At 36.9% G+C, this 24225-nt stretch overlaps 2 protein-coding genes and 1 long non-coding RNA gene across 8 annotated transcripts in view; 1 reads left to right on the top strand and 2 right to left on the bottom strand.

The window, feature by feature from the left end:
- Positions 1-23922, top strand: LOC107398677 (uncharacterized). Its single transcript, XR_001575473.2, has 3 exons — positions 1-258; positions 21787-21839; positions 22938-23922. It is a non-coding gene; the product is annotated as an uncharacterized LOC107398677 (long non-coding RNA).
- On the bottom strand, positions 931-11577 carry LOC658070 (uncharacterized protein). 4 transcript variants are annotated; one of them, XM_008200245.3, is made up of 10 exons: positions 9406-9619; positions 9184-9351; positions 7449-7699; positions 6580-6902; positions 4627-4781; positions 3689-3829; positions 3416-3634; positions 2655-2928; positions 1694-1953; positions 931-1633 (listed from the first exon to the last, which is right to left on the bottom strand). In XM_008200245.3, exons 3-10 carry the CDS (start codon positions 7654-7656, stop codon positions 1297-1299), a joined length of 1917 nt encoding a protein of 638 aa, XP_008198467.1. In that variant the 5' UTR covers positions 7657-7699; positions 9184-9351; positions 9406-9619; the 3' UTR covers positions 931-1296. The 4 variants fall into 4 exon arrangements, with proteins under 4 accessions (XP_008198467.1, XP_008198466.1, XP_969576.1 ...); XM_008200244.3 differs by lacking the exons at positions 9184-9351; positions 9406-9619 and adding an exon at positions 11434-11577; XM_964483.4 differs by having other exon boundaries at positions 9184-9619.
- Octalpha2R (alpha2-adrenergic-like octopamine receptor) overlaps positions 13727-24225 on the bottom strand; it is a 46300-nt gene continuing 35801 nt past the window's right edge. Inside the window, exons 2-3 of one of the 3 annotated variants that reach the window (XM_015983684.2) lie at positions 19921-20376; positions 13727-16219 (exon numbers count right to left, since the gene is read on the bottom strand). In XM_015983684.2, the coding sequence (XP_015839170.1) occupies positions 15617-16219; positions 19921-20376 (1059 nt within the window). In that variant the 3' untranslated portion in view covers positions 13727-15616. The remainder of the gene's footprint in view (positions 16220-19920; positions 20377-24225) is intronic. The other 2 variants (XM_008200242.3, NM_001321666.1) reach the window with 2 other exon arrangements.

Genomic DNA, 24225 nt, shown 5'->3' with positions numbered 1-24225 from the left:
TTTCCTCGATCGTCATTTGTTTCAAATTATCGCGTCTGTTTGTGTTTATCGTGTTTTTTGTTCAAATTGAAGGAAAATTGGTGAAAAAAGTGTTGAATTACGTAACTTAATTAAGTTCAATTTATAAATTGTGGTAGGAAACACCGGTTTTTTTCAAAAATTTGTAAATCATGTGTGAATACTGAATTTGGAAAAATGATGTTACTTAGTGTTAAGTGTAATTTTTACATAATTTGGTGATTCCAGTGACAAAGTAAGGTAAGGTGCATGTTTTTTTAACAAAATTTAACATTATAGCACATTATTGGTACTATTTTCGGAAATTCAGTGAATTTGGTTGGCAACACTTTTTCCATTATCGCGTCTCTCGTGTGTGCCCGGATCTTTTTTGTCTACATTTATGAAAAATTTGTGAAAAAGTTACCTTAATTACGTTTTTTTTATAAATTGTGGAAAAAAAACACCAGTTTTTCCCCGGATATTCCTAAATTCAGTTACTGTGACAATCAGGATTTGGAAGAATGAAGTGTTAAGTGTTAGTTTAGAAGTTCAGTGTTAATTTGGAAGTTTCAAGCACAAAGTAAGGTAACTTGCATGTTTTTCAACAAAATATTAGATTATTGCACATTATTGTGGGCATTATTTTTGGAAATTGGTGAAAAAGCAAGTTTTCTTGAAAACTTGTAAAAAACATCACTTTCCAAATATTTGTCAATTCATTTGTGGTTAGGAAAAGTACATTTTAAGCACAAAGTGAGGTAAATTGTACGCTTTTCAACAAAAATTAGATTACTGCACATTAGTGGTATGTATTTGTATTTTCGGAAATTCATTGACTTAAGATTCTGGAAATATTGGGCGACTTTTCAGTACTTGGAGCGTTTTTTTTTGTCAATAACTTCGGTTGTAGGCATTTAAAGGAGGCAAAAATCCACAAAATTTTTTTTATTTATATTATATTTTCGTTGGTAGCTTAAACTCTTTGAACAAACACTACGCTTATTATTAATTAAATATTATTGTACTAAAATGTTGTAATAAATACTCGTTGTTAGCACTAGTCTAAGCTTACAAAAGAAAATAAATATTTCAACACGTACGCGTATCAAGTTGTACAATCTTATTCAATAATAACAATGTAATAAGGTATAAAAATAGTTAAGTAGTCTTTGCATAATTCAACAATCGAACACTTGTATCTTATCAGCTAGAGATCACAGATGTTGCCAAATAAAAGGCACTAAAAACACGAGTCCGTGTCCATTTCTCACATCCATCTCTAGGAAGAAAGAAAAATCATAATTTGGTTCTGTACACTTCCATTTGTACGTCTTGAGTGAAAGCGGGATTCGCATTTCCGCTCTTTTTATCCATACTGGTGGCACTTGGCGAATGGTTCATCGATTCATTTCTCCGTGTTTTATGTTTGATGGTTTTCTCTGCGTAGCGTCGTTTTTTGCCAGGGAAAAAGTTGGCCATCTTGCGAGCGATGGGATGAATTAATTCTTGATCGTACAAATCGCTTTCGCTACCCGTGAAATAGGATACTGTCCAACCGATGAGTATGGAAATGAAGCATCCGATGAGAGAGTAGTACATGTAGGTCACTGAATAGAGTTGAGTTAGAGGGTCCCTGTAAGGGAGAATTACATGTTGTGCAAAAAGGGTGATTTTCAAGGGAAATATTACGTACGAAGGTGCAGCTCGTGTGGTGTTGATGACGTCGAGGGAAAAGTTTCCCGTGTTATTATTGATGGGTGCGGAAGTTGTCGTCGTAAAAGTCCAGTATGCCGACTGGTGTTCCGGCTTTAAAATATGATCGTTGAAGGACGTGTTTGTGCACCCTTCAGTTGATAAGGGTAACTGTGGGGATGGTGGTTTTTCTATTGTTAATCGTCCGAAAGTTATCCACAGAGTAACTAAATGACCGGCAATGACGCCAGTTGAAGCTCCCTGAAAATCAAATTTGGAGTTGATAAAAATTTCTCGACTGTTTTACATTTGATTTATTGTTAGTTATTGGGAATTTATGACGTGAAATGTCAACTTTCGTGTTAAACGGGCTCGAAATTTTGGAAACAATTTTAATTTATCATATGGGAGTTTACAGGAGGGTGAGATATAACCTGACAAGTGATTCATATTTTACGATGTTGGAGTGATGTGGATTAAGTATCTTAGGATGCTGTGAAGTAGCAACTTAATATTAAAGCAAGAGACAAACTAATAAAGGTGGATGGCGAAATGTAGAACTTGACAAACGATAGATTATAATTTAACAACTTTTAGTTGTTTTATGTAACTTTGAGACATCGACCGAATAGACATTAGTGTCTATGACGAAGTTCCTAATTGCGAGAGAGATTTTCGCATAAAGGAGCAATCAATCTAATTCGAAATTTATCAATCAAATTAGCGTTTCTCTCCCGGATGTGAATACGTTTCAGGACATTTGCAATTAATAATTCCGGGGACAATCGAAGCCGCCTCTCTCTCTGTACACATAATCTCTCTGCACGAATCCCCAACTTCGCATTCACAGAGGAATCAATGTTAACAGGAGCGACTTAACGGCTGTTCGTGATGTATATTTCATCGTCGTTGCCACCAGCAAGCTGAACGTTATGTCGCATTAAAAACTAACTAGGACTTACTTTCCAGTTGGTGCAGGGTATCAACAGGGCCATTATGAAGACTCCTAAGAGAGGTCCTGAAGTGGCGGAGGTGACCAGCATAGATGATTCGATAACGCCGTCTAAGAGGCCCACTCCGAAGCTGATTCCCATGATAACGAATCCGTAGAGAACTCCGATAGCTTTGATAGTATACAGCTGATGCTTGTCCTTCAGTCCCTTCAAGAACGGAATCGGTTTGAGGAAATCTTCGAACGTAACGGTGGCCAGAGAATTCAGATTAGACACATTCAAACTGAAACGAAATTCTTTCCTAGAGATTTACTTTGGGGACGAAAAAAATTTACATAAATGACACGTGACGTTATGTTATCAAAAACTCCAAAAGAAACTGAAATCTAGACATTATAAAAATTGCACGAATATAAGATGAAAGGCCGATCCCAGCTGTCTAAGTGAAGTGCAGCCGTACGGTGGTCTCGAGTCGAATCGAATCGAAACCAACACAAAAGACGTGCAATGCGCAACTAGATTCAATTCACTACTATTTCAATTTAAAATTACAGAAAGCTGTAAGTAATGCATGTTTAGAAACTTTGAAACACAAATTAACCGCAACCTTAAGCACTCAGTTGCTTGCATAACGCATACGAAGTAAACTTGTCCAAATTCGTCACTAAGAGGATCTAAAACTTATGTAAAGCGGTTTAAACTTGTTATTCCATGTCCGCGAAAAAGCTCAAAAATGCGACATGATGGTTATACAAAAAAATCCGACTTACCTTAACGCTCCGTTGAAAAGTGAAGCCATAAACAAACCGAGTATACCAGGCAAGTAGTTGAAACGATCTTCTACAAAGAAGGGAAGTACTTCATCGTATTTTTCTATATAACCGGAAGTATACGGATCACATGAAGCATACGTTGCATAAACGACCATTCCCACAACCCAGGATAAACTAAACAGGACAGTGATTACGGGAATGTTGCACATGAGAGTCCTAAAAGAAACAATGTTTTTTTGTTGTGCTGAAAATGTGCGAAATTTTTCGTACTTTGTTACTTTTTTCTGCGAATCCATGCTGCAATAGCGTTGTACAAAGTTCTGTTGGCAACCGAATATTGACAAAGACATGAAAAGCTGGCCGATCAGTGCCGATGTCGTGGTTACCCTTATCGTTGGGTCCATGCTGAAACTGATGGAAGTATCCAGAAATTAATTTTTGGGGAAGAGAAGGGGGAGTTTTTGTCGAGTGTCTGAGTGGAGATGAGAAATGAATCGATCAAGTGGAGTAGAAGAGATTGTTGAAGGTCAGACAATCTGATGATAGTAGGACTAATGAAGAGCAAAGAAGTGTCATAACGGAAAAAAGATTTTTGTGTTTTTCGGTCTGATTAATGGCAGGTTTTTAATATATTCTTTATTGTTGTTATGTATGTATAGGATGGTTAAAGTTGAGTCCCTGTTGGCTCGGTTTAGGAAATTAGGGAAGCGAGAGCAAAGACCCTTCACATAATTATTTTTCGATTTTCTGAATAATTAATAGTGCGCATTATATTTTCAATTTAGATTTTGGTTCTAATAATGAATAAATAATGTCGGGCGTGTGTATGATGTAATTTTCGATTAGAGTCGAAACAAACTGCGCTCGCTGTACATTTTAAAGAGAAAATTATTGTCAAAAGTTGGAGCAAAACGTCGAGTGTAAAACGTTCGAAGAACATAATAATTTTCCTTAATTTATCGTCACAAACATCACCAACTGGGCGGTACAATATTATTTTAATCCGTTATTGAAATGCGTCTTCATTAATCTCGGCGTCAACTTTTCGCCAAACTTTATAATAAAGGCACCGAGTTGTAACTCGGTCGTAGTTTAAAAACTCCCAACCAAGAGATAAATTAAAATAATTAAATTCGAGATGGTCGGATTTACGACGCGCGCGCGCGTGCGAAAACTCGCTTCATTTGTGATCATTTCTATACACTTACTTGAAGAAGTCCAGTCTTCCGTCGGCTTTGTTCCTTTCGAAAACTGCACCGAAACCACCCACTTCGATACAGCCCTGGATGATTATTGCGAGGCTCACTGCGATCATTGTTAATCCTTGCATTACGTCGGCAAGAATTGCTGCTTTCAGGCCTCCCTGAAAATGAAAACAGAATGAGACACGAAAATGAGTTCTGAAAAGAGCGGCCCTTCAATCGTTCTCTTCTCGCTCTTTATCGTCTCATAAGCGTCGAAAAGAGGAAGTTTCCTCGTTACCTTATTGTTATATACATTTTTATTTTAACGCTCTATTCGAGAGAATTACACTTGCGCTGACATTTACATTTTCCAAATCGAGAAAAACAAACTTTCAATTTGAACAAAGTGACAAATTTAATGTAGTTAAATTACTAGCTATAGTGCTAATAAAATTATAACGACAACAAAAAATATTTCCTTTTTTGTTGTGCTCGTTATAACGCGAATTGTGTAATATTTGCGTCGTCTTAATTAACTGTAATTTAAGTTGGAAAAAGTCTAAATTTAGACAATGCGAGAATATTTACACAAGGAACAAAAGATGGCGTTGACGAAATCGTCATGCTTTCTGCATTTTTCATTCGTCGCGATCTTTAAAGGAATTCCTTCGAGTTTAATAAAAACGACTCTTAAAATTTACTCATGACTGATATCCAAGTAATTTTGTTTCTAAATCAAGCAGAAAATCGTCCAAGCGGGAGAAAAAGGAAAATATTTTATCGGCGCCCATGATGAGCGTCGTTCTCAGCGTATTAGACTTCCTCACGTCGTCTTTTTTGGATTTTTTTTTCAAAGCCGCACAATATTAAAAAAAGGACGCCCTGTGAATGACAATAAACCTTATATCGATTATAAAGGTGAACACGGTGACGAAAAAAGTTGGTAGTTTATGCCCCGCCTCACATAACTGCAGATATAATTAAAATATGCATGAACTCATTACGCCCTCGTCATGAATAATGCACATTTCAGCGGCTAAAGCTTCTTAAAGGAAACTTTCGAGCGAGTAACCGAAGGATCCGACCTTTGCGAACCAGGACCTTCGCTGTGTGAAACTAAGTGGTCAGTATAATGCTCGAATGTTCATAATATTCCAAGTTTCATCACTACTTGGCCAACTTCGGACCTGGATATTTGCATATTGAATGAATACGGTTCACTTACTAAATAATCTATTTAATAAAAACAGAGGGGGCGTATGATTTCGTGAAAAATCAAGCATTGGAAATTCTCAGGTAATTATTTTCTCTGCGTTTTAATTAATTTTTGCGATGGCGGTTGGAAATTGCGTTTCCGTACTTATCGTTTTTAATAAACCGAAAGCTATCGGTTGAAAAGAGGCTGAAAGTGGCACTTTTTTGATTAAAACTAGTCGAGAGGATTCCCTCGTGTTGATCACGTTAATTTCACAGTTGAACACTTAAGTTTAGCGGGGATCGAAGAGGTAAATATTGTCCTCCGGTAGGTTGGGCTTCGATTACCTGTACATAATTGATGGATTTTGCGTGAAATCGGACAATATTTGCTTAATTGGCACAGTAGTAGTAGTAGTAGTAGTAGTAGTAGGAGGAGGAGGAGGAGGAACAAATAATTAAAATGCACAATCAATCTAAGTGGTTCGTTCGCGCGGCTACTTTCAAATTTTATGTAAATTTGTATTACGAGCAAAGTTTGGACTTATAAATATGTCTGGTATTTACATATCGTATTAAAAAGTTTTTCTTTTTTTGCATAAGCTCCAAGTTTGTTATTGTTTCCTTGTCGGATTTTCCCCCAGTTTCGAATCGATGAAGCGAAGAAGCGAATTTAATATTAATCGTCTTTTAAGTCTAACAACTGTCTAATATAAGATTCGAGTATGACGTGAATGAAAATTGATTGTGATTTTATTGTTATAAATCTTAAAATTTACTTACCAGTATGGTAAAAATAACACTGACGAGGGTAATGCCGAAGATGGAGGCCCAATAAGGTATTCCGATAACGGTATTGAGGGCGACGCAAGGGGTGAACACTGTGACACCTTGATTTAGGAGTTGCCTTACGATGTAAGTTCCCGATGCCAAACATCTGACTAGGCGAGATTTGAACCGAAGATCCAAATATTGGTAGACTGAGGTAATTCCTAAGCTGAAATACACCGGTACGAAGATGAAACATACGATGGGATAAGCCAGGACCATCCCGTACAGGGTTTCCCACATCGTGCTGCCCCGATAGAACAATTCGGACGGATACCCTGTGAAATATTTGTAAAAATTTGTTTCAGTAAAGTTTTTCGCGTCGGCGGTTATGCTCGAATGAGATCGAGTTTTGTTCTTGCTGGAAAGTTTCATGGGTAGTTAGTTAAAGTTTTGCGAATTTGTCATAATGTTCCCAACTGTCGTAAACCAACGCGAGTTAATGAAAAAAATATGCAATAAGCGCAACTAAAGAGAAAAAATTGGAAACATAAATTCGTTTCATTCTCATATATGTGGGTAAAATGCTGCCATTTATTAATTTCTCTTGTGTCATAATAAGAAAGAGGGTGTGGCGGAAGAGGCAAATATGGCGTCGTCGGCTTGCATCGAATGTGTGCACCCCGTTGGCAGTTTGATGGATATATTCTCGTCGAAGGATTTAATTTGGGTTTTAGATTTTTTCCTCGAGTGAAATACGGTCCGATACATCTTGAGTTTGTAAAAAAATTTCGACACGTGTATGCAATTACTCACTTGATCCAATTCGAGCGACTAAATGAAAAGTCGACGGGGACGATGACGTTTTTTGGCTGTATACTCACCCAAAAATGATCGAACACCGAGAGTTCCTCTCGCTATACTCAGCATCATAGCGGCCATGGAAACTTTGCCAGCAGCAAAAACAAAATCGGCCTTTGTCTTCTCTTTAGGACCAAAGAAACGAGAATAGACGGCGACAAAGGTGCTTGCGATTACAAAAATCACAAAGACCAGATAGTCCCATATCATACTTTTTGCGTCTTTCGACATTGTCGGGCCGTCTCTCCAACTTGGATCTGTTGATTTATAGGTTCTGGAAGAAGGGGGAACATTTTTATATCTTTCTGTAATTAAACTTGCGATGTCTTTTCCAATAGTTATAATACTTTGATCCGGTTTGAATTCAAATTTTCCTAACCATTTTTAATCAAACGAGCAGCTTTTGGCAATAAGTTTTCAACGTAGCTTGGTATAATGTACTAGTTCACTTAGAAACTCTCGTAATATCTAGTTAGGATCGTCACATGAGTCCTCAACAACAAATATAGCAACACCTGCGATTCGCGAAAATTACATCATGAGGACCTCGGAAACAACCCTTAAACTCACATAATTGTTATGTTTCGGTGGTTTGTGTTCTTTAGAGTGTCAAGTTTTTGGTTTATTGAATGTGGGTAAAGAGGTCAATCACAATTGTTCAAAACAACAAAGATAATAAGAGTAAAAATAACAAATCGACAGATACTAGCTATAGTATCATGTTTACATAATTAGATGCCGAATGTGCACGTGATTGAAACGGAACCAGAATGTCTTAATTTCCTCTATTTTTTTTAAACATACATGTACATACACAACAAAACGATATGCAAATATGAGATAAACGCTTGAGATTACTCATTTATAAGAAGCTTCCGTTATGTTTTCGCTCTTTGTTTAAAATTTACACATTTCATTAAAACATTCATTGTGAATACAAAGAGTATATTTGAGAGAGGAAAAAAGCAAACACGTTAATACCAACTCGGAAAGCTGCATTCTAGCCAAATCTCTTGCCTTTAACAAAAAATAGGAATGGGATGAAAGAGTGAACGTTTCAGAAGACAACTAACTGGAAGTTAAAATACTGTTTGTGCATATAACATGCTTTTGTGAGAGTTTACTTCAACTTCAAGTGTCGCAATTTTTCAACAAATCTTCAAAGTAATTTCTCGATTGCATGTATTATGAAAAAATAAGGTCAGAATTTCGCTGGGAGCCTTATTAATTATTACAACTATGACTCGTTCTTTTAGTTGTATAGATGTAGAATTAGATTTCAGTTGCGTTTACGTAAATATAAACTAGGTACTACCTTGGAAAGTTTAATAATTTGACCTGAATGTTTTAACACAAACACGGTATATAAATTCATTTCCGAACCGTTCGTTCTTTACCAAACGAAAAATTACGCAAACTGATTAAAAACACGTGCTTCGAATCATGTTCTTTATTATCATTTGGCGTCGGTTCAAAAGGATATTTTCGGTTCGACCTCAACCAATAATGAATCGTCAATAAACAATTATTGGCGACATTAAACAAGTTACAGAGACTAGTTCATTGTGTGGCAATTTATCGCGGCAATTAAATTCCTCATGATTTCGGCGAGATTCGCCTAAAAAGTGTCGTGTTATGTTAATTTTATTCGTGTTGTTGTGACTGGACATCTAAAAACAGAGATTGGCAAAAGTCTATTTTAATTTCCCTTTTCTTCGTCGCAAATCAAGTATTTATAAATGTCGTCTACTGACTCACCCGTCACGAAACTAGTAAAAACATAAAGGGTGGTACTTAAAGAATCGCAGCCTCAGCCTGGAGCAAGCGGTAAAAGGTCAGGAGGGCTCCAGCGGTCGCACTCTTGGGCCGTGTTGAATCGAAGAACGGTATACAGTCAGGCGCAAAACTATTGATTATCAAATGTCACTAAGAATTCGCGACAATTAATTGAAAACTGTATGGTACAGGAGGAAAAATTACCAATCGAACTATCTCCTGGTCAGGTCGCGACCGAACTATTCTCCCACCATGAAATCGAAGAGCTTTTAAGCGACGACTGAAAAAATATTTTTCGAGCGACTGTTTGCGAAGGGATTTTTTTGTTTTTTGGCGCGGAAAAAAATGCAACACGGCCCGATTCGCGGTATATATCGACTGTACCGTAATGAAGAGTGGATCTAAACAACGAGATGGAACTCGTTTGGCTTAAACAGGAACAAAAAGTTGAACATGTGCCCGAGGCATGATGGAAAACAGTCTAGAGTGCTTCGGTGCGTTGGTTTACTCGGACATCACTATAATTAGACGGACTGATTCGAAAAGACATTTTCAAAGAGACTTTTTGGAACTGCTGGTAGGTAGTACCTACACCAACGATGACGCGGAGCGCCGCGAAATTTATGCGACATTTCAAGGTGAAAACGAAGATGCGATTTTACCATCGACGCTTCCGCAATAAACAAACAGATTTAGGAGTTTGCTAACCCTGGAACACTCTTCCTTTCTTCCAGCAATTCTTGTAATACATTTAGATCCAAATAAATAAGTGAAATCACTGGTTTTGGGAAGCCGCAGAGCAAAGCATGTAATCTGGAAATGTAAATATCGCGGAGATCTTCTTAATCTCTTTAAACGAAAACGTGCTTTCGGCACGTGATCTCCATACTTTTACCGGCTTCTGGTATTGTTTATCAACGTCTGTAATAATTGACGTCAAACGAATTAATCCTAATTGATACATTATTTGGGCAGACTAACATTTGACGTTTCTTTGAAACCAGTATATACCACTTTGACTAAATCCGAGCTAAGAGGCGAACAAATATTTGAAATACACACATCTTGAGTGATTTTTTTTCGAGACTTGGCCAGATTTGCAAAGGAAAGTTTGCTGATCTTTTGGATCAAGTCCAGAAATTCAATGGCAACTTGATATATATAATAAAAAAAATCATCCATTACTTTGCTTATCCGAGGAATAACGGAATGTAGAGTGATAGGAAAACTATCAATTTTTTCTTCAGTCATGTGAGCCAATGTTAATGGTAATTACTTTAATTTAGAACGAGTTAGGTTAATTTTCCCCTCATTAACCGAACAAACAACGTGTTTGAACAGTAAACCGGCGATAAGGCCAAAAACAAATTTCTCCCCGATCGCTGGCACGGTTTCAGCGTTTTGGATTTCGTTTGAGATTTTTTTCGTTTGGCAAGCAATGACAAAGTACAAAGTCTAACCTTCCTACTTATAAATATTGCAATGTCGAATGTAGGTTCGTTTTTTCGTTGGAAAATCTGTCGAAATAATGCACTTTTCGAAACTGTGGTTAGTAACCGAGTTTAACCTTGAAAAGAATGTACACAAGGTCGCTCAACAACCTCATCTTGTTTTCACGATGTGATGAACTTTTATTCTTATTATTAAATGACTGTTTGTTTATTTTACCGTAAACTTAATTGTTTTTCTTTTCTTGGGGGAATTTCGAAGAGATTTAATGAACTTGTTCATTATGTTTTTTACATTTTCATCATTAATCATATTCCTTTCATTCTTATACACTTTTCTAAATAATTAACTCGGACCCTATTACTATCCAATTCGTTGTGCAAAACATGATATCATTGAGGTTTTATTTCTTAGAAAATTTACATTAAAGAATGTTTTCTTGTAAAAACGTAACTTGAGTACCTTTAAAAGTTAACGACTAGTTTAACAAGGTAACGTGATCCTCTTTTGATGTTACTGAAAGTATTGATACTCTTAGATCAAGTCTTTGACAAGCATATTTGAAAAAAGTATTTTTCAGGCAATTACAAGAGCTTTCATATGTAGTAAAATTATGTAAAACGTTAAAGTCGATAAAATTTTCAAGGTGTTTCTCTTTAAAAAAGCTTTGCCGTGATCATTATTAATTCAAAAAAATCTTTTTTTCTTTCTTTTTATACCTTGAAGCTTAGGTTTGTTGAATTAATTATGCTAATAATTAATTTTTGTCAGTTAATTACTTACGAATTGTCCATGATATGTGATGGTAGTCCAATTTAAGAAATGAAATAACTGGTCTTGGTTAATAAATAGTTGCACAAGTTTTGTTCCGGTCAGCACATTTAAAATGTGCAAACTTCGCGGACTAAGACTATCGATATAATGTTGTTGGTGGTAGTATTATTCCACGTATATAGACAATTGGTTTGTTACCTTACCGCTTAAAGCGCTTTTCGCTTTTTTGCAAAGTTAGTTTGCATCATTATGCATGAGTTATGATTTCTGTTGGGAGTTTGGAAATAATGTTTGCCGGAAATCCGCATTATTTCCTACTAGAATGAGCAGATTTCATTAGTTATACTAAAATGAGTAAAAATAATTCATGAAAATTTATTCTATACGAAAGTGTTGAGACAGGAAGAATACGGAAAAGGAGAAAATTAACTATATCAAGGATATCAACAAACATGACCTTAATTTTAAATTAGGTAATTTTGCTCTTTCAATAACAAGAAAAGTTTTCATATTGAATTTAAAGTTTTAAGTGAAAAAAAAACACGTGAAAATTATTCAAAATTGTGTTATGCAATGGTGGGATAAACAAGCCGATTATTATCTTTATGGAAGCAGTGAATTTTTGAACAATAGGAAATAATGTTGGAAATTACTTGAATATTTCGTCAATTTTCTTGATGTCGACCAAAAATGATGTTGTGAAAAAATAGTTTTGATGCAAAGGAATGACGCACGTCTGTGATTTATTTTATTGTTCTTTTGGCAATTCCTCGAAGAAATGTTAATCCGAGGAACCAGTTTTGTATGTGAAAACAGTCTAGAACCAGGATTTTGGATGCAGTTTGTGTTTGATTTTATTACGAGCGATATCTCCTAAAAATCCCGCTTTCTGGAAATGAAATACATTCACATTTGGAACGATCATCCTAATGGAACATCAAACAATGAGTTCGTGAAAAATTTAATAAACAAAGGGCGGCACGAGAGCAAAATGCAAAACATCATGTGTATAGAAAGGAAAGAATTTTTTCTTTGAAAAAGTTTCCCCTTTGATAAAACGAATCGTTCCACAGCGTTAGACGAGAAAACCTAATGACCCATTATGATCTCCAAGATTTTAAAGCGAAGTAAGGGACTCGGGAATATGAACACAATCATGCACTTAAAACCGTATTGTTGAAACAACTGCCATTTATATCCAGACGAGAAACTTTTAACGCCGAATTTATGTGTGTGGACAAGACAAACACGAATCTGAATCTTGCCCGTGTTGATTTTCGCACTTGATTTCCCTACGAAATAAAATACACACTCGACTGCATCATTATTGTCACAACAATCAATCATCACATTTTATTAAAATTCCATGCTTCAGCCAACAAGAAAAGGGGAACGGTTTACACCACAGTCGAGATATTTGCAGTTCATTGACTCCAATCACAATAATTTCAAAGTCATTAAAGCATATTTAGAAAGGTCATCAATCAACTAATGTGAATTGTGTGAATTACTCGGAACACAAGGATCAACTTTCGGACCAGTTTTATTTACCTACTATACAAATCAGTGTTTACGTGGGGAAACAACTCGACACCTGAAGAATGAATCAACTTTTTCTCTAGTCCATTAGCATGATTCATTTTGTGATAATTTGTTTTGACTTGGAAATACGAATAATAAAATGCCAACCAAGTAGGTATCATAAACGATCGCTGCTCCTTGTTTCAAATTGTAATTAAAAATTCGGAGGGTTGTTTCCAAGTAATTACCCAAGTTTTTTTCCGTAATTAGTCAACAAGTTTGGAAAACACTTAGTGAATAAATTAATAAACATCCATTTAACGAACGAAGATAAATTAACCTAGTTTCGTATGCAAGTTGAAAAATTTTGATTGAAACGAAAAGATGATTACGTTATAGTCAGTCTACTTGAAATTTATGGTATGCGAGATAATGCAATCAAGAGTTGTAAACAAAACTGACCACGCGTTGTTCTATGTTGATAAGAAGATAAAACGAATTGTTTAAGGAAAGATGATATTTTGGAATGTTGTTCGTTTGTGTTATGCAACCATTTAAACGATTTTACAGGTTTAGGAAAAATGGAGCTCATCAAAATATAATCACGTAGGGGTGATGCAAATGTATAAAGAGTACATTCGAGTTTGTGAAGCAGCTGCCTCTTGAATTTCCATAAACAAGGTGTGACACATTGACAAACACAGCCGCAAGTTCCATATTCATCCGTTCGTCATTAAATTTCTTGGCGTGGGTGTATAATAGTGATAATAAAATGCCAGAGTTTGTTTTTTCAGTACCATATTGATTTATTTATATCCTTATTAATAATATTTCACGAAAAACGTACACACACAAATATAGGACAGTGTTATAGTTTATAATTGGTTTTTTCATCTTTATATAACAATAATTAATCTAGAGATGTAACAAGATAAAGAGCTCGCGAGATCGAAAATCGCGGGCTCAGGGCGAGTTTCGATATCGCCTCGCGGGGCCGCACAGGGCCGGCTCCAGGGCCTGAGACACCCTTGAGCCGACCGGCGAGCAGTCAATAGCACCATAGTTTCGTTGCAAGAATTTGTCAGGAGTCGGAGAGCAACCCCGCGGGCTCGTGGAAGACTTCCACTGGAGACCTCGCCAAGGCAACGTCTGTTATTTTTTTTTTTTTGGAAAAGGATAGAGGGTGATGGTCGGAACGGAAGGGAGATGACGGCCGACGGCCTCCAGAGGTTTGATACAATTGGTGTCTAAACTATAGCCGAACTTGTCACTCGCTCCATTCGTTCTATTAACATTTAAAATACGAAAAGTTACGCAACTTGGACTTGGAAGCGAAAAACGCCAACGTTCACAAGGAAATTATTATTATTATTATTATTGCTGTGGCGGCGGCGGCGGCGGCGGCGGCGGCGGGTGTTCGAACGCGCATAATTAAAAACGGTTTCATTGGTCCCTTGTCAATTTTGACATCGCGCAACGACGAAAATCAATGAAGAGTGGAGGTTTGGTCCAAACGACTTGGTCTGAGGAGCGCCCTTCAACATATACAGTTAATTGAAAAATTCCATTATTGACCAATGATCCAATGATCTATTGCTTCATCAAAAATGATTTTTTAGTCCAAAACTGAGTTACAAGACAAACTTATGTTGTTATTAGATGTAGCAATAGGGTGTCAATGGAACAGAAAATGTCCTTGCTTATGCAATTATAGTGTTGGGCTGCAAACTGAAAAAATCCAAGAAGGGCTTGGTTAAGAGCATAGAGATCAAAAGAAACCTAGATTGTTTCCTTTTGAAAAACATATTTTTGTTTTGTAACTCGTTTTTGAAGTATCTAATTTCAGGTGATGCTATGGGTTAATATCAGCTAATTTGGTATGTAATTTTGCATTTAAAGGACAATGATGGACTTTTCCAAATCGCTGGGACACGCTGTATTACAATTTGCTAAAAAGCAGGGTAGAATCTGGTAAACGTTGTTTTTCTTCATGGATTCAAAGTTGGGTAACTTGTACTCGCTTTTCGATTAAGTTATGTACAAGAAATGAAGTCTCTAAACATCGAAGATTTTTTTAAAAACACATAATAGTTTGTTTTCTTTTAGACTATTTACGATAAATTCCAGAATGAAAGCGTTATATTATCACAGTGGTAGTCATTGCTCCATATTTTATTATTACAATAGAGTCAAATAAAATATAACAATCGTGGCCAACTCGGAACGTTTTGATATTACAATAAAAACTCGAGTCATTTCCTAAAAACCTTAAAAGCTACAGATAAAATCGCTTCCATTAAACAGAGTGGAGTTATTTGGAAGTAGACTGACTACACATACGATACAATTTTCAGTTTGATATAATATTACATAGCATTAATTAAGGCAATTTCCATACTTTTGATGTTTAGAATAAAAATTCGTTTTGTACTTTTGTTAAAACAAGTGTATTGGCGCCATCTATATTTTGATTTCTGGCTCGAGTTGACGACGATTGCTCCGTACCTAACAAGAAATAACAATTTACACGTATATCGAAGAGTATAATAATGTCCACGTGAGGAGGATTGTCGAGAGTTCAGTGTCGGTAGAGGGCACTTGGTGCGCTGCGATATTGCGCCGTCCGTATCCGTCGGCTGACGCATTCATAGCAGCACACGTAAGCCAAACATCACTTGAACAGGATTCTCCTGAAGGCCCTCCGGAAGTCCTTGTTGAAGATGGTGTAGATAACCGGGTTCAGCGCCGAGTTCATGTACCCCAACCAAAAGGCCGTGGAGAAGGCGATCCCCGGGATATCGTAGGCCAGCCGCAGGATGTACATGAAGAAGAAGGGCAACCAGCAGGCGATAAACGAGCCCATAATGAGACCCAGAATGAGTGTTGCCCTTTTTTCCTTTTTCCTCGCGATGCGTCGCTTCTCTCGTTCTGGGTCTCTGGGCTTCTGGACGCGCACCTCCTCCACCATGTGCTCTTTGCTCGAGCTCGCTTTGTCTTTGGCGGTCCTTCGGTTTTTCGCCGTTTTGCGACCGAATATCGGTTTGCACAGACGGAGTTTTAACGGTTTCACCACCGCACACCGGGACACTACACCAGAGTCCGAACTGCTCGGATCAAATTCGCTCACCATATCCGTGTCGATGCCCATCGATGGTTGACGCATACGAGACATGGCAGCAGCTTGCTGTTGCAATTCGCCGTTTACCGATAACGTAGAGCCTCGGAATTGGCTCTGGGCCAGAGGGTTTCGGACCACCTGGGCACTGCTGAACACCTGCAACAGAAACAACTGTGGAAAAGGCCAGAGCTGGTTGCGAAAACAACATTCATTTTCATAATAATCGACGGATTATTATTGGGAGGAATGTCGACTAGATCAGTGGTTATTACACAATAGACACAGATCCTGTTTCTAAATGTTTTTTAACGGAACGCCATGAAATGGTATTCATTCGATGCATCACATTACCGTAGTTTTGGAACCGTCAACTTTGAATTTTATCAAATTTTATTACATTTTTTTTCAAGTTATATCGGTCTCTCGTTTTTGATCTAATCCTATTTTGTGGAGTATTCGCTTATTATAACATAATAAAAGTGTTTAGTTTCCTTTAAATACTCCAAGACGAGTTAATTTGTTCATCTAGAAGCATTAAATTAACTAAACGGAAAAAGGGTTTCCGTATGGATATCCTCAACGCGATGTTTTTCTTGAAAACATGGGTTTCAGTAGTAGTATTCGCTTGAGCGTATGTCAAACGTTAAAATTTTGTAAAATCGTTTTGATCAATCGAGTGGAAAAGAAGCCTTCAAGTATCGAAATATTTCCAACAAAAAATTGCTTCAGCTTTAAGCAATCAAGTTTTAATCAAGTTCGAATTCGGCGACCGTTCTTCATTGTACAATTTTCAGATATCTAACCTGTTTTTTTTAAAAGTCATTAGTTTCGAATTCAGATAAACTGATTTATTTCGTGCACCTCAAACTTTCGTCTCTTTTCAAAGTGTAATGTCGGAATAATTGTGATATTCCTAATCGAATTAGCGTTTAATTTGCGTAGATTAAAACCGGTGCAATTAAATTACACTAAGGATCTAATCGGACTTGTTCATTAAAAAATGAATTGATCCGGAAAAGACTATTTATTTAATCATTTAATTAAATTAAAAATATCACGCGAGTCGGTAGAAAAATTAATTTGGGTTGGGTTGCGGGATTAAGATTGCGGTCACGCGAAAAATGTGAAAAATTTGATTACGGTCGCAATTACAGTTGTTTGTTTTTTCGGTTAAATCGGCTTAAATCGATCAAGTTGCGAAATTTCGTGTTAATGCCGATTTGATTGCGTCAGCTCTATTTACTTATAAAGTCGCGCGGTTTCGGAGGTTTCGATACCCAAGTCTGGAATCGGTAATGTAGAGCTTGTTTCGATCTCATATTCGAACATAGACAATATAATCCTTGATTGTTAGCTTTGCGGTTCAGAATTACAAACGTTATTCTGAATCAGCGTGCTTGCGGTTTTATCAAGACCGACTCAGTTAAATACTCGGCAGCAATTTAGACCGATGTTCTTTCGAAACAAAACTAGCTCCAGGTGGAATCGTCCGAAATTAGAAACATTCCTTCGAATCGAGATTCTTCTTCTAATTTCACTCGGCGGCAGTTGGTGCTATCGATCCGTCCGCAGACTCAATAAATTGTAAAATCGACGATATTTAAACATTTCCCCCTCTGACAGTGAAACGGTAATCGTTTCTCGCTTCCGATTCTTTGCCGCAACTTGCTTTTAATCACCAAAAGGATTTCGAAACAACTCCCTTCAGATTTATTTAGACAGAAACCGGCTTTTGAATCATTCAAACTGATGGACCGGAATTGTATTGATAGTATGACGACTGAAACAGTCACGTAGAAAAAGAATTTTACTAAATCGAACAGTTTGATCGACTTCTCCAAATAGGATGTTCAGATATGTAGAGAATGATCTGAATTTTGTAATTTCGACGTTATAACATCGATCGCTTGACCTAAATTTCCACTATTCCAAACGTTTTTTTTACAAATCTATTTTACCAACAATAAATTTCTACTCCAATTATTTATTCGCTGTCATTTTATACTTTAATCAACTGGCGCACGTTTACCTTCAACCCTAGACTTAATTTTCTGTCATGTTAATAATTATTATGCAGTCTGAGTATTGTTTCAGACGTCAATGCATGACAATGAGCTCTCCGGATTATTACCACGTGTATACACAGGCTGTCGCATCATTGCGAAAAAGCGAAATTGCTGCAGTATCGGTCTTTTTGCCAAAAGATAAGAAAATCCATTACAAACTTGACAAAATATTCGAAATTTTGCAGCAAAACTACGTCCGTCTCAAAAAACTCCTATCGATATTAATTAATGTATTAAATTTGTGTTGAGCAACAAGAGAAGCGACGAGGTCAGTGTGGGCTAATGATATCTTTGGTCATATAATATGCATCAATAATGTTTCGGGTTAATTAATTCCCTTCTATGGACGTTTACTCTAAGATTGGAATTGGTTGTTGTGGGAAAATCGTTTTTCAGCGCGGTCTCATTATCAGGCCCATAGGAGTAAAGTTTTCAACGATTAGTTGAAATATTTAAGATGTAATAAAGTTTCGAACAAATCTCTTTTCAGCGACTAGGATAGAGCTACAGGTTCGTGAATTATAAATAAGAAAAAGTTGGGTGTGTGATAAAGTGTGGAAGCGACCATTTTGATTCACCGAGTGGGATAATTTCGCTCTCGAGTTTTTTGACAAGTTTATGACGCGTATCTTTTTATAACTGCATTAGCAATCTTATAACTTTTCACTTAAAAAAAAAACTTTACTTATTATTAAGTTCGCGCAAGAATAAAGTTGGAAGGTCGTCTTTTGTCAGAGACATATAACAAAAGTAGTCTTGGCATCGTTTGATGCCGCGAAAATTGCAAAGAATAAAGAAATTACGAGCGGTGGGTAAAAAGGAAAACCACTGACCATAAGCTTTATTTTTCTGATAAATTATTACTGCTACTCGAATGATCCACTCCATTATTTACGCATTATTTCCATAAAGTTTAATTAAACGCTTTCTTTATGGCACCATTAAAATTACAGGTTGGAATAAATGGCCGCTGTAACAAAATTAACGACTTAATTTGCTATTTTTCACGTCAATCTCGTATTCATGTAAGTATTTAAAAGTTTTAACAACTTGGAGTTTCCGAACTCTAAGCTTGCGCAGCTTTTAAGATCTATTAAGGGGCGAGTACAGCTGCGTTCGCGACGAGATCAATCGACATGAAAACTTGCACCAAAAGGTTAAAAACTACAGATAACTAAAGATTTATAAGAACTTCCGAGACGTTGTAACTGATTTTTTCAACAAATCGATCAGATTAAACTTATCATTTTCCACCCTACAAATTAATATTCAATAAAAGTACACTCACGAGCACAATGAATGTCACCTCTCTAAACCTCCTCGGCATTTGAATAATAGTACCAGTCTAATAAACTATTATATTAATATACGATTAATTAGGTTTATTGTTTATTGGGCCGGTTTATAGGGGTGACATTCTTTCTGATCATACTGTACGTTATTTTCTCTTGACAAAAATGATATTATTTTCTAATGAAGACGTCGAAAAAAGCATAGGTATAAGACTGGGGAAAATGAGTTGAGAGACTGCATGCCTTTCCTCCCTTGGTATACAAATAGTTTTTTTTTTCAAGTTGGACAAACATTTCGAAATTTCCTTTTCACTAAAAATCTAACCCTAAAGTCCTGAAATCTGGCCATCTAATATGGTAAAAGCAAATATCAATATGTTACTTGTAGCTTTCTAAGCACAAAAATGCCTAAAGCAGTATGTTTTTTGCAAGTAACGGGTTGTTATTTGCTTAGGAAGTTGCTCCCTACTCGTCTACTGGTTTCAAAGCCAAAACCTACTTGAGCGTCGTCCTGCGGTTGGCATTTCGGTCCGTCACTGTCAATCGTACAAACCTTGAGCGTATCCTTCTGATCAAGCGTCTCGGCGACGATTTCTCCTCCGGCGTCGCTCGTCGAAATATCCGATGCTAAATCGCACGTGACTGTTGGAATGGGCATTGGGCGTGGAATCGCCTCGATGGTGGCGATTTGTCTGTCTCCGTCCCTCGGCGACGTGTTGCTGTTCCTATCGACGGAAGCGCCTGCCGTCGCGGCGCCGTCGCCATCTCCGTTCTTCTGTACACTGAAACTGGTGACGGCGTCTTGGGGTTGGCGTCGAGGCGGCTTCCGGATGCCGCGTCGAGCACGAGCTTTCGCCGCGTAGTAAATTCGGATATATACAAATACCATTATGCACGATGGGATGTAGAACGAACCCAGTGCCGAATACAGCACGTAACCCAGTTCTTCACTCAGCTGCAAAAAGAAATTGTGCTTAGTTTTTTTTGGTATTGTTGTGACGCGGCTTTTTAGAACTAGTATTTGCATAAGAGGTTTCGGGTGGAAAGTGTAAAATGGCGTTTCACTGTCATCACGACTAACATAAATAGATGTTGAAGGGAGTTTTTCTAAATCTTTTGTGTGGTTAAGCGAAAGCTAACTCGTGTTGGGACTATCCACTAATAAAACTTTAGTGAAATAAAAGACGCTATATCTACCCGGCGCATCCACCATTTATACTTATTACTTTACGAGACTTGAACTAGTGCATTCTGACCGCCTTTGCACAAATTTCTATTAAATTGCAACACCACAAACTGGAATAAAATATGAAGAAGAAGAAAAAATGCTTGGTCCGGCGCCTCCACCATTTTTACTTTGAAAGTCGGGTCTAACTTGTGTTGGATTTCGGGCGATGAGTTTCGAGTTGTCGATCTGTTGCCGTCAAAAATAATGCATTGCCGTTTCTTTCCAGTGGAGCGAGTGTTGATCAATATGTCCGCTGTCGGCAACAGTTTTAAAAGTACAAGAGTTTAAGTAAAATCGCATTTGACGCAATTGTGAGTTGAAAAGCGGCAACTAAAGACAAATAATTCTTTTCATAAAACGTTGTTTAAGCTTTTTGTTGGCGCCGATTTGTAGAATTCAGCACTGTTCTAATTTTTTCGGTTGCAAAAATCTCTCAAGTTTGCCATTCAAGTTTTTGTGCTCGGATATCGATTCTGATGGTGCTTGGTAAGCGCTATTTTGTCTCGTATATCCTTTGATATGAGGGAGTTTTGTGATTCCTGGCGGGGCTGTTTTACGAAAATTATTAGCGTGTTTTTCGATATTAATATTTAGCGATTTTTTCCATCGTAAAAACGGGTTTATGCAACTAATTGCAGGCCAAAATCGTAAAATGCACTCGTGATTAAACACGAACGAGTTTAAGCCGGTCCGAATTAGGTGAAAAACCGCTAAATTGGGATCGGCAAACCGCATCGGTATCTGTTTGAAATTTTTCGAGCCGAGCTTTAATCCGCTTTCATTATTTAAAGGGAAAAAGTTTACTCTCATCTTTTCACTCGGAAAATGCTATCGCTTTTTTGAGTTTAATTCGAGTGGTGGTGGTTCTGGAAAATGTCCATCAAGCAATAAAAATGTTTTCTAGAGACTAATATATCATGACTTTCACGCCGGCTAATATCTAATATCCGAAATGTACGTGATGAAAATTATGGGGGTGGAAAGAATGTCATCAAGTTCAGAGACGAGCACTTTAGCGTCCTTACGTTTATTAATATCACCGGCCCACTTTTAATAAAACATTAATATGATTGCTGCCGGAATGTCTAGAAAGAATTTTGTTGCTTTTTTGCTCATCTTGATCTCTCTCATTTTCAGAAACCGCCGGCAAAAACGTTCACTCCATTTGGATTCAATTGGCCATGAATCAGGTGAGTTGTGTTTGTTTTTTGTTTCATTAAGCACCGTCTTTTCCTGACTCAAACGCCGACTAGTTCGGGAGAACAGGAAGGAAATAATGGCGTGAATGCCGAGACGAAAAAATTAAAGGAAATTGAAATATCGTTGATACATTTATATCAGAAAATGTGACCGACTTGCTTTATATTCGCCATCAATTGAAATATCGCTAAAAGATTGACTGCCGTCTATAAGGGAGAGAAAATTCAGCGGTGCTAGTACAAAAGGGACCATAGTTTATTACGAGGGTGAAAAAAACGGTCATAACGCTATTCGGGTCGCATGTTTTTCCTTTGACGCTGGCCCGGCAATCTCGACAAACTTCGGTATCACTGAAAATATTCATATTTTATGCATCTCGAGGGATGAATGGCTTTGCTGATGCCACACACAAATTAAAAAAATAGCCAAGTTTTCACAACATTTTTCCCTAAAATTATTGGTTCATTGCACTTACTTTTAAAAAATAATTACATAGTTAATTTAAACTTCCTCTAGTAAAATTTGTTCACTTTTCTATGCCACTGGGACCCTCAAGGTTCTTAAAAGTCCAAGCATTGATTTTTTCGATTTTTATCGGGATTTTTGTTAGTTCTTTGGTTTATTTTATATATTATACTAGCTTTTCTTCAACACTTGCTATTTCTAATACATAATTTAAAAAATATTTTAGATTAAAAAATGGCGGATGCGCCGGGTTATTTATTAAAAAAATTCATAGTTCAAAAACTAAAAGTGTTAGATCAAAACGGTTTGTCGCAGTGAATTCTACTGTTGATTGTGAATGGATTTCATCTACTTTGTCGTTTTATAGTGCGGAGAATAGCAATAATAATTTTAATCGTTCGATGCAGGTGAAGCGTTTCGCGTAGCGCATATTTTATTTTATGCCCGAATATAAGAGAGTCGAATCGGATCGTAAAGTGTACAAGAACAGCAGAATGTAGCATTTTGCAAGTGAGCCTCTATTATTTAAATTAGCACACACATCTCCGAAATGCGGAACGAATTTATGATCGGTTAAAATCTGATCTTTGGAATTATCTCGAATTCATATTAGGCTATTACAGGACGATAAAGCAGCTTTATGGATTACGACGCCCTCCAGAAGCCGTGATATGGGTGTCGGAGGCCCTCAGCTTCGGTAAATATGTTTGAGGTCGTAAATTCGGCCGCCACTTTTGACATTTCACGTCGTTCTTTAACCGCAAAATGCGACACGGTTTTGTCGCAGAGATTAATACGTGAAAGGGTTTACGAAGGGATTTTCGGGACGTGGTGCCATCGTAAAACGCACGACAGATAAAATCAAAAATTGATTTCTGATCAATTTTTTTTCACGGTAAAATGGCAAATGATCCGAGGAAATTGCTCACCTTTTATAATGTTGTTTAGAAGTTTCCACCGTGACTGAATTAACGAACGTTCTGCACCATTTTCGATGAATTAAGCGAGTTTAGAGAAAAGGTTACTTTCGCAAATTATTAGGCGAGTTGGAGTGACACGTGACTGAAAAGTTTTAATTTTTTTGTAATGGTTGCAAACTTTTCGAGGAATTTTCATTCACTCGCTAATTACATTAAAGTTGGTTTAACTAATTTTAGTAGAGAATTTCCGATAAACGTCCAACAAAATTTGACACTTATTATCTGGACTTTTGGTTTGTTGCCATAGATTGCTGTATTGGCGTAAAAAATGCAAGTTCTTTTGTTACCTGAATTAAATTTGTCGTAAGCAAATTTTGTCTTGATAAAAATATGAAATAATTTAATGTGATTCATAAAAGGGCCATAAATATTGCTTCGGACAGCTTTTGATATATCAAACAGCGCGTCCTCCCTTGATATATACGTTTCTGCGAGTTTTTTTCTCGTATAATAAATTATTGCGTTGTGGTTCGAACGTCCCGCTAAAAATACAAGTTCCAAAAAGTAATTCGTTAAACGAATGTTGTTCTTTAATCGCGCCGATAAAATTAGTCGCTAATCTTGGCATTTTGTCGAGCCAACAACATATAGGACCTGCCTTCGTGCTTTATGATGGTCAATTTTTATCCGGAAATTTCTCCGAGTTTTACCTCGCATGATTTAACATTACAACAGTTGATAAATGTACACGGGCGTGTTTTTGTCGTCGGTTTTTATATTTTATTCGCTGAATTAGAGCGGTTCTGAAGCCGAACATTTTTATTTTTTCCCTCTTGTAAAAACCGAGTCAAGTATGGTCCTTCGTAATTAGCGAAGCTTTTATCGAAATAGTTTCAGTTAGGGGAGCAATCGTTCAACTTTTGCGTCGACAAAAACTTGTTTTCTTGTCTAATAAAATTCCAAACTCTGTCGAGCAAATATTTCACACAAG

Source organism: Tribolium castaneum, chromosome 2, assembly GCF_031307605.1.
Source record: "Tribolium castaneum strain GA2 chromosome 2, icTriCast1.1, whole genome shotgun sequence".
Lineage (NCBI taxonomy): Eukaryota > Metazoa > Arthropoda > Insecta > Coleoptera > Tenebrionidae > Tribolium > Tribolium castaneum.
This window is presented reverse-complemented; position numbering and strand designations above follow the sequence as displayed.